Below are 11,334 nucleotides of genomic sequence, written 5' to 3' on the forward strand. Positions count from 1 at the left end.
GAGAAACAATTTCAGATAAAAATTATGCATAAAAAGCCAGCTATCTTATAATTAGATCCTCGAGTTAGAAAGTGAATACTCTATGCAACGTTAGACAAACCATAGCTCTTACCCTTCTATTTCCTGGTTTAACGAGAACGTCAAATTCCTTTTTAAAAGAGTACACAAATACATTTTCAACTTGGCATTCCATATTCAGTTAAAAACTGTTCAGATTTTAATTACTGTGGAATTTTGACAATTTTACCAATGGCGAAGCTGAATTTTACCTCACTGTTACCTAGCAAAAAGCAAATAACATTTTACAATTCAAAATGTTTAACCTGGTAAAAATGAGAATATACTTCAATCAAGAACTTACCATTCAAAAAAATAGTATTGCTATCTTGTCATATGAGTTTCTCATTACATTTTTGCAGTCCCTACATGTTTAGAATGTAGCATTCACATAATACTATAGTCCATAAAAAGTGTATGTTCTTTTATTGTTTTTGTTCATACATGTCGCTTCAACTTTCAATAGTAAAATTCAATAAATTTGATTCCTTAATCATAAAAACTTGCTTTACACATTATTTACATGTTGCCAAAGTCTACAGCCATACAAAACATCACAAGGATTTGACTCTATGCATGGTACCATCACACAGAAGGAGGGAACTAATCAAGTAACATACATTCAAAGATTAAATTGTAGATGTGTACAGTGTATTTGGCACTGTTCATTAACATTATAACACATTCCTCTCTTAAGACAGGCATTATTAAGCCTTAGTCACAATATACCAGAATTTGCTATGCACATCAAAACCAGCTTTCAAACTTTCTAACAGTAATCAGTGTTAAGAAACAAAACACAACCAGAACTGGGAATGGAATTCAAACCCTCCAATCTCTTGCTAAGCTCCAAGCTGCCATCCATAAGGTAGGTTTAATTTGATAATTTTTCCATTGTGGGAAGTGTCAAGAAGAAACAATTTAAAGACAATATTCTTCAAAACACATCAAGACAAACAACATGTTTCTTTAAAGTTTTTATCAGTTCTTCTTGGGAGTGCAAAGGGACCGCTGATAATGCATAACCAGTAGATGATTTGGGCAGGAATTACAGAATGACTGATGATGTCATTCAAATTCTGGAGACTGTACTAACAGTTAAACTCATGGGAAGGATCTAGAATGCCTATATCTGAAATCAGAATCCTCAGCAACTTGTTTTAAGGGTCTCTTCCTACTTAGGACTATAACAGACTCAGGTCACAGGTTACAGATTTACTGTAATGTGTAACACTACACTGCAGTGAAATATAAGGAGAAATAAAAATACAAAGACTCAACTATTAAACCTTTAGTGGCTTTGGCTATATCCCAGTGGGTAATTTATTTGACTAACTTCATTTTAACAAATATTATTAAATCCCTTCACTTCAATCGGGGCCATTAAATTTAATTCATTAAAACCATATATATTCCAGAATGTTTAAAAAAGACACATGTTTATAAAAGGCATAAATTCAGACTTCAACTAAGGCCAAAAAGCCTCAACAGAACGTGCATGACAGTACAGGGGAACAGAAATAAAAAATTCTCTGGTAAAGTTTAGAGATATGCTGTAGCATCACACAAAGCTTTAGCAATAAATTAAGACTTTAAAAAAAAGTCTCACAATGTACAAAAGAACTACAATGTGCAAAGTAATGTCACTGAACCAAAATTTAGTTTATAATCATTTTATTTCAAGTGTTTTTTAAAATCATAAATGGGGTTTTGGAATCCAAAGTCAAAACATTTCTTCTTCGTAACCTCAGAATTTGGCAAGCAACTCCAGACCTTGCTTTCCAAATCCAGTCTTCTTTGCTATTTTTCAGACTCTGAGACCTAGTTTTTAAACTACTCCATTCTAAACATACAATTTTGGATAACTATTGTGCACTTGTTAATAAGATTCTTCTGAAAACAGCCCATCAAATATAAAGAATAATGGTTTCTGTCCGAGTATCAGCAGTGAGGGAAGAAAAACTAAACACCTATCAAAAAATCATTTCTTCATTTAAAAAGTAACAGAACCAGTGCTGTTCTCTGCCATGAAAGAGAACATGCGAAATTAAATTACTTTTGTAGACTTTGGTAATGTTTTATTACCTACACAGGCCTCAATCTTACTTAAAGATCATATTTTTACACAAAGTCACTGTCAGGATTTATTAAGGAAAAATCCTAGGTACTAACATGGTCCTAAATGCGCTATTCCAAAGATGAGGAGAAGAGCTGCCTCGGTAATTTCCCTCAAATGCTTATTGAAATCAAAACAGTTAATGGAAATGTTTTAAACCAGCTTTGGGTACTATCTAGTCCACTGCCTGCCAAACAGAAAAGGAGATCAAAACTTTCTTTCCTTATTCAGGAAAGTTTCACCTTTACTTTTAAGATTACAACCTTTTCACCTTTTATGACTGCCTCACACAATATTTAAAATTTTTAAAATTCTGCACTTCACTGTTGTAACAGTTCTTTTTCAAGTGATCTTCACAACCCAGAACACAGACAACAGAGCGAAATTTTCAAGTCACACTGTTTGACAATAACGAAGAGACGAAAATGGACGGATGTCTGGAAACAGGTATTCCCTCTGCTCCAAAGGTGAGCACACTTTTAACATGTGAGCAACACAGAACTCCACTCCTCTGGAGATCCCTCAAACTCAGAATGCTTCTGCTTAATACGTCAATATACTATTCTTAAAAATTAAAGTTTGGTCACTTGCAAAGACTGAACAAATGTTATTCCCCTCCCCCCCAAAAACAACAACAAAACAACTTTAATCGCCCCTTTTTCTCCCCACAAAAAAGGAAGTAGTTGGGGCTGAAGCCTGTAAATCTGAAATTTCAGCTCCTAAAACATCGCTGCTATTTGCTCAAAGGTGCAAGTCCACATATTTCCTCCTCCAATACTTCCCCCATTTATAAGTTTATTTCCACACACACATGCACACGCACGTGCACACACACACACTCACACGCACACTCACTCACACTCACTCACACGTACTCTTACTCTCAAGTAAGACACTTTTTTGTGTTTGTTGATAAATTATGAGGATTATGAACTAGGTGTGTACAGGGTTTCATAGGTGCTTTGTAAACATCAGAGTCACTTGAGTCCTTTTCTCCAAAAGCCTGAAATCAAATTACACAACCAGGGATCACTACTTTCCCAGACGCTGTTCACAGGCTGCATACTGACAAAGGGCAGAGAAAAAGTCCTCATAACTGATGTTCAGGTGGGAAGGCAAAGAGCTGAAAAAAAAAATAAAAGGAGAAAAAAAGCAATTAGATGATATGCTGTAATTTGGAGGGGGAACCAGACGGGTAATGACCAAAAAGATTAAGGACAGAAGAAAGTAAATTATAAGCCTAGAGTACATCAAACTATGTTTACTAAATAACTGTTAAACTGTGAAACAGTTCAAATAAAAGATAATCCCTCCATTCACAAGAAGAGAAAAGCAAATTATAGTGAGATGGAGATTCAGAACGTTTTTTTATTTCCAAGTTTCTAATTTTTATTTTTGAGGCTCCCTAACAACCTTGCACCACCAGGCAGCTAAGACATAAATGTCATCCGATAGATCTCATCTCCCTCCTTTGAAAAAACTTGTGTCTAAACCATGAATTTCTATACTACTTTTAAAGAACACAAGGCAAGATTCTGCTGATGAAATTTATTTAAATTTATTAAAACTGGTAGGAGTTTGCAAAAGACTAAAGCAAGCGCGAAAGTGGCAAAGTACCATAAACGTTGCACTGGACTTCAGCCTTTCTGAAGGCAATCTACTTAGGATGATAACACTTACCCTTTGCTCACACAGATCTATGGACCATTCTAACAAAAAATTTAGACATTATGTTTCTTTTATTTTTTTTTTGAGATTTTAAAGGGATTTTTAAAAAGCATCTTAATTTTATTGGGGTATAGTTCATTTACAGTGTTGTGTTAGTTTCAGGTATATAGCAACGTGATTCAGTTAAACATATACATATAGTCATTCTTTTTTAGATTCTTTTCTCATATAGGTTATCACAGAATATCAGGTAGAGTTCCCTGTGCTATATATACAGTAGGTCCTTGTTGGTTTACACTGTATTTGTAATTCTAAGGATAAAGTGAAAATTACTAAGAGACATAACTTACAATGAATTCATTGGAATGTTAGACCATTTTCAATTCTGACACTTTTATACTTTGGAATATTCTTTTATCCTCCAAGATGAAGGCACAATGTAGTGCTAGAGAGATTCAGAACCTATTAAGGCATTAAGTCCAGATTAATGCAAAACTGGAGAGCTACTTATAAAGGATCTCACTCAAATTTACTTCAAGAACTCGGCTTTGTCAGAGTAAAGCCAGTGCTACTTGAACAGTTTGCAAAAGTCAGACTGAATGCTGGCAGAGCAACACAGCATCCCCACATGATGATTACTGAAGCCATGTGGTGAGCAACCAATAAATGAACAATATTTATCTCCACCATTTTCGATTGCTCAAGGGGGCAACTACAATGTGAAGACAAGCACTTTTAAGACAAAGTGAATATACAGCCAGAGGGTTTCCCCTTAAGTATTTTAAAGACTTAAAATAATTTTCAATAATTAACATTAAAAAAAAATCTCTAATTTATACAGCTTTACTTTGATGTTTTGGACATTTCAAACAGTATCAGAGCCAAAATCCAGTCAGATTACAAGACTCACATTCAGAATTCTACAGTCACATGCACATAAGAAAAGGACTAAACAAACCTACCATAATTAACTCCTGCCTGACCCTGTGGTTCTCTTCAGCTATGTTTTCATTATCCTTCCTTTTCTTCCCTCGCCAGGTTTATTGAGATATTAACTGACATATAATCTTTATCCTTCCTTTTACTGCTAAGAATTCTGAAATAAGCCTCCAGTTTCCCTCCATTTCCTTATCTCTTAATAATCTCTGCTATCCATCTTTTATCTTATTCACTCCACTGAAATGATATTCTCAAGGACAAATGTAACGACTTTCTTTTTGCTAAAAGCTTGCTTCCAATGTCTTCTTCAAACTACCCACTTTCCTAGGTTGTCTTCATTTTACCCTCTTTATCAACAGCCTCATCTGCTATCACTCCTCAAGAAGCACTTAGTGTCACTACCCCTCAGTGACTCAGAAGCAGTCTTGTTATTTCCTGGTCTGTCCCGTCAGGGCTCCAGTCTTCTTCTCTACATTGTGATTAAGACACCTTTCCTGTCATCACGGTGCTTACAGTCTGGTGGACAGTAGACAAATATAGAGCAAACCTCAAAATAACATTATACAGCTATAATAGACATATGTACAAAGATCTGTGGGAAAGCCTGTTAGGTGCCAGGATCTGATGCCCATGATCAGATTTAAATCCTCAACTCTGAATTAAAATGCCCATTTTACAAATATAGAGAAGTTTCAATAGCTTTCCAAAGTCATGTTACCAAGCTGCATAGCCAAGATTCAAACCAAGATCTATGTTCTAAGACATACTCTTCCTACCAAACCACTCCCAACCTCACAAAATATCACTGCTACCTTTCTTAGAGCCCACCTGAAAGGCACCTGAAATGACTTGGAAAACCCCTGGGGGTGGGGGGGAAGAGATAAGAGAAACACATATCACCATAAAGAAACCCAGAGTTTGGAGATTTGGGTTCTAATTCCACTTTATTACAAGCTTGAGTAATGTCTCTTCCCCATTTTCCTGGCCTATGAAACGAGGAGGCAGTACCGGATGACCTACAGCCCTTTCTGACTCTAACATGCTACGTGTTCTTTTCGTCTCCCTCCTGCCCCCAGCTTGAAGCATTTCATACAGGACCCCTTGGTACTGTTCTCTTCTATGAACACATTAGGGAAGTCCTCTATTCTCACAGGTTCAACTACTTCTACTTCCGAGGTACTGACAACTCCCAAAGATCCATCCTTAGCCTTGACTTCTCATCCAAGCACCAATTCTACATCTTCATCTGCCCTCTTAAGTATTTCCATCTAAACAGACTCTGGCCTCAAAATCTTCTTATTCCTGAATTCAACATCTTCCCTTCAAAATCAATGGTCCCTTGACTTTCCCATTTGTCTCAATAACACCATAATTCACCCAGTCACTTAGGCTTAAGAACTTAGGAATCATTTCATTTCTACTCTAGTTTTTACTGCAATTATTGATAGTAAAGTGCTAGGCCTGCAAGTATACTTGGTAATTAGTTCTCATGAGAAAGAAAATTTGTAGTATATTCCTCCTAAGACCCAGAATTTAAATATATTCTAAGGCTCCTAAGTCTCTCCTTTATTTATTTTTATTTTATTTTTTTTTTTTGCGGTACGCGGGCCTCTCACTGTTGTGGCCTCTCCCTTTGCAGACACAGGCTCCGGACACGCAGGCTCAGCGGCCATGGCTCATGGGCCTAGCCGCTCCACGGCATGTGGGATCTTCCCAGACCGGGGCACGAACCCATGTCCCCTGCATCGGCAGGCGGACTCTCAACCACTGCGCCACCAGGGAAGCCCCTCTCCTTTATTTTAAATCAGGGGTCTGCAATTACAGCCCAGGAGCCTGCCACCTGTTTTGTAAACAAGGTTTTATTAGAACACAGTAACACACATTTGTTTACATACTGTCCATGCTTGTTTAGCTGTACTAGCAAGTGCTTAATGGCAACAGAGAAGAGCAGTTCCAAGAGACTATATAGCCCCCAAGGCCTAAAATATTTACCCTCTGGCCCTTTATACAAAAAGTCTGCCAAATAAGCAGTTACATTCTCATCAATGTATTCTCCCATAAATTACAGCCATGGCCTCATCACTTGTCTTTTTACCTCACCCTTGCCCAAACCCAATCTACTCTAGTACATAGTTGGCCAACAAATCTTCCAGAATCACCATTCCCACATTACCCACAGGCTCATCAATTTCCTACTGCCTCTCTAAACAATTATACACATTCCTTATGCTGATATTTAAAGCATTCCCAATGTCAACACCCCCAAACAATTTGATTTCATCTTATACAGCTATCTAACACTAACTCTCTGCGCTGCTGTGGCCAGTTCCCTATTTCTTTCAAACGTGATGTTCACGCCCTACCCCTCCCCCGCAGCTTTTCTTTTTTTTTTTCCTTGCTCACCCCCTACACTTCCCACCTTTTCTTTAATTATAAAAATTCTACCCATTTTATATACCCTGGATCAAGTCACATCTTTTCTGTGGAATCAACAACTCTGGCCCACAGCGTTCTCTCTCACTCCTGATCTCCTACGATGATTAATTTCACTACCAAACATTTGCACAACCACACGCTCTCTTGTGTCTGAGTCATTGATACAGGTTTTTATTTTACCACTAATACTGTCAAATACCTGAGGGAAAAGATCCAGTATTATAATTCTTTGGGAATTCCCACCACATCTAGCACGGTGCTGGGTTCAAGAAACTCTTGCTGGATCGAACCAAAGTCAGTACACTTTTAATTACTTACACAATCTCAGTCAACCTGATGTGCCAGGGAAGAAAGCCTAGTGTGCTGTCCACAGGACCAAACTTCAATACTAAATCAGGATCAGGGAAACCATTTGAACCTTGGAAAGATAAAAAGACACATGAACTTAATACACATTGCTTACCAAAAAACCACCAATGGCAAAATCTGTTCATCAAATTGGTTTCTTATGCTTTACGTATCTGTTCTCTTCAGAAGCTTTATTTGTATGTTTCCATACCCCTATTCCACGGCCCAACATATACTTTTATATCTATGTTATTTCCAAATGTGGAAGTTTTCTCTAAAGGCCATTTAACTGGATTGATTACCTGATAAGGAGAGGTAACCCAACTCCCACCCTAAACCCTACAAGTAGCCCCCAAATCCCATCTATCTTTCAAGACTCAACTTAAGTGTTCTCTTTGCATCCTGGGACCCTCACTGCTTTAAGGACTTAATACTTATTCTCGCCACAGAAGTAAATAACTTCAGAGATGAAAAGCAACTTTAAAAGTTATCTACTGTCCTTCCTTCCCCATGCTCTGATTTTACAGAGCAAGACCAACTCCAGAAAGACCAACTTCTAGCTATACAGTACAAATGTTCTCAGTATTCCCCAGAGCCCAAGCTCCCTAGGAGGGGAAAAGGAGACTGTACACCTGCCTCAACCAAGTTCTGGCCATTTTTTGCTTCACAGACTGGTTTCCATATGAGATCTGGCTTGAGAGAAAAATGGGATAGAAATATTTCAACTGCTTAAAAATAAAGTAAAATAAAGAATCACTGGTATAACAGAAAAGATACTTTAATCCAAGAGACCCAGGTTTTAACAGCTTCTAATAACCTCAGTTCAGCCACTAACTTTCTGGTCACACAGTCTCTCCAGTGCTTAGTTCCTCATTTGTTAAATAAGGAGACTGGATTAGACAGGTCCCTTCAGCAGTAATAAAGAATTACTTCCATAACAAAGTCTCTTTAAAAGTTATGTTGGCAGAGTGAATAGACTAAGTGGAACACACATTCTTCTTCCTGCTAAAAAAGCAAATCCTCTTTAGTACACACACAAAAAAAAGAAAAGGCAAGAAGGGACTTCTGGCTAATAGTGGTGTGAAGAGGGTGATGAATCCTCTCCAAAAATAACATGTATTAAACTGGACAAAACCAATCACTTAAGAGCACTGGATATTAACCAGAGCAGATGATTATTCTTTAAAAAAACAAAACACCAGCTACAGCTTCAGGTAAGAACTGTAGGTCTTTTGGTCTTCCTGCCTGGGAATGCCCCCAGCCCCCATGTCTCTATCTCTATCAACTGAAGGAAACAGTAGTTTTACCAGCAGGGGACTGACAGCAAAAGCTAGAAGATTTGCTGCTTGTAGCCAAAATATATGGACTCAATTTGGAGGTTGTGGGCAGGAGGGAGGGAGCAATGGTGAAAACCTATGGACTCAAAAGGAAACAAATGAGGAAAACCCACAGCTTTGTTACCCCGAGGTTGTAGCCCCCCATTAGGGCAAGCAGAACAATGGGCAGAAATTTAACAGGGAGATGCTGGAAACACTGGTTCATTTAAGCTCTCCATATATCCAGGCTGACTAGGAAAATACCACATGCAAGGGAAGAAGGTGGGCAGGCAGGACAGGGTGGCAAGAAAGTCCAGTGAAAGGTAACTGCCAAGGAGACCTGAGAACTGACTTGAATGCACCCTCCAACATCACACAAAGATTTTGGAAGCCTTACAAATTTAAGGTGTTTGAGCACAACCAGTGTGCAAACCACTGTCTGACACATTAAACTATGCAGACACAGAATGCCAGACTAAAGAATAAAATTAAAAATAGAAAAACTGAGCAGAGACAGCAGCAGTCATCTGTATTTATAGACAATAGGATCCTGTATTTAGAAAATTCTAAGACTCTACAAAAACAACTACTAGAACTACTAAGTGAATTTCAGCAAAGCAGGATACAAAATCAGTATTAAAAAAAACCAACCTGTATTTCCATATATTATCAACAAACAATCTGAAAATAAAGTTAAGAAAAAATCTCATTAACAGTAGCATCAAAAAGAATAAAAGTCTTAGGAATAAACTGAAAAAAGTAGAACTCTATACCCTGAAATTATAAAACATTGTTATGAGGAAAATTAGGACCCAAATAAATGGAGAGATATACTATGTTCATGGATCAGAAGATGAACATAGTGAAGATTGTGAAGATGGCAATTCTCCCCAAATTGAGCTACAGATTCAACTCAATCCCTATTAAAACAGAGTTTTTTTTTTTTAATTGACAAACTCATCTTAAAATGTATATGAAGATGTAAAGGACTCTGAATAGCTAAAACTTTGAAAAAGAAAATCAAAGTTGAAAGATTTACATTACTTGAATTTCAAAGTTTATTACGGTAGGCTATAGTAATCAAGACACTGCAGCATTTTAAGGACAGACATATAGACCAATGGAATAGAATAGAAAGTCCAGGAAAAAACTCACAGATTCATGAAAAACTGATTTTCAATAAAGGAGCCACAGTAATTAAAGGGGGAAAACACAGTCTTTTCAACAAGTGGTGGTGGATAAATAACTGGTATCCCTTACCTCACACCATTCACAAAAATTAAGTTAAAATGGATTAGACTTAAATATAATAGCTAAAGCTATAAAAATTCTAGAAGAAAAAAAAGCAGTTGCTTCATATTGGCAATAGGAGTGGAGATTAACTGCAGTCACAAGGGAACTCTTGGGGGCGACAATATTCAGAGGGTTTGCTTCTGTCAGATTAATGAGTTAACTTAAGGATTATGTACATTTTCGTTTATCATGGGTCTAAAACCCCTGCTGTCAATACATGGTCTCCCAAGGCTATCTGAAGGACTACCTTTGGTCCCTGCATCACTTTTAGGACATCCTCAAAACTACTCTCTGGTTGGGGCCTTACAGGATCCAGGAAACAGTCAACACCCCAGTAACCTCTGCCTCGAGAACTCCTACAATGGCTTACTTGAAGTCTATTCATTCAGCCTGAATAGTTCAGCAATGACAGAGCAGAGAATAGGAGAGTAGGGTAAGAAGTGAATAGTCAAAGAAAGTAGGGAGTTAGTGAGACCAAGAAGCCAGAGAGGGACTGTGCTCTGTAATGGACATGTTAAAGCAGAAGAAACAAAGAACTGAGAGTTAAATAAATGACTGAGAATTAGAAAATGGATGATTAATAAGTAAGGTAAATGGAGAATCTATGTGAATGAATGAAAAATATGTCTGAAATTGTATGGCTATAGAAGCTATTAACAGACATGAATTTGTTAGAAATATTGCCTTTCTTCAAAAGGATCAAGGATAATGCTAATAAGCAAAGAAGACCATAAAGTTAAGGCAAAAAGTTCCTAAGGAACTTTAGAGAGAATAAGTAAACTAAAAGCTTTTATAAACAATTGAAGAAAAATAGATAAAATATAATGTTACACTTGGTATAACGTGACAAATATAGTGGTAAAGTTGGTATAACATAATAGAAGGAATACTAAAAAAGGAGTCACGGATGATAGCAGTATAATATTCTTGAGATTGTTTCCTAAATAGCTATTAAGTTCAAACTTAATATTCAAACTAAAAAGAAAGAGGAACACTGTATGTCAATTATATCTCCATAAAACTGGAAAAAAATAAATCAAAATAAATTTTAAAAGAGGGAGGCAGAAGCAGAAGACCTATTTTTTTTTTTTTTTTTTTTTTTTTGCGGTACGCGGGCCTCTCACTGTTGTGGCCTCTCCCATTGCGGGGCACAGGCTCCGG

The 11,334-nt window shown here is 37.1% G+C and overlaps 1 protein-coding gene across 1 annotated transcript in view; it reads right to left on the reverse strand.

The window, feature by feature from the left end:
- Positions 1 to 460: 460 nt before the first annotated feature.
- The window catches only part of NUS1 (NUS1 dehydrodolichyl diphosphate synthase subunit), a 28,568-nt gene continuing 17,694 nt past the window's right edge, over positions 461 to 11,334 (reverse strand). The window contains exons 4-5 of the mRNA XM_007120112.4: positions 7,535 to 7,634; positions 461 to 3,296 (exon numbers count right to left, since the gene is read on the reverse strand). Coding sequence (XP_007120174.1) covers positions 3,206 to 3,296; positions 7,535 to 7,634 — 191 coding nt within the window. The 3' untranslated portion in view covers positions 461 to 3,205. The remainder of the gene's footprint in view (positions 3,297 to 7,534; positions 7,635 to 11,334) is intronic.

This window comes from Physeter macrocephalus, chromosome 10, assembly GCF_002837175.3.
Source record: "Physeter macrocephalus isolate SW-GA chromosome 10, ASM283717v5, whole genome shotgun sequence".
Lineage (NCBI taxonomy): Eukaryota > Metazoa > Chordata > Mammalia > Artiodactyla > Physeteridae > Physeter > Physeter macrocephalus.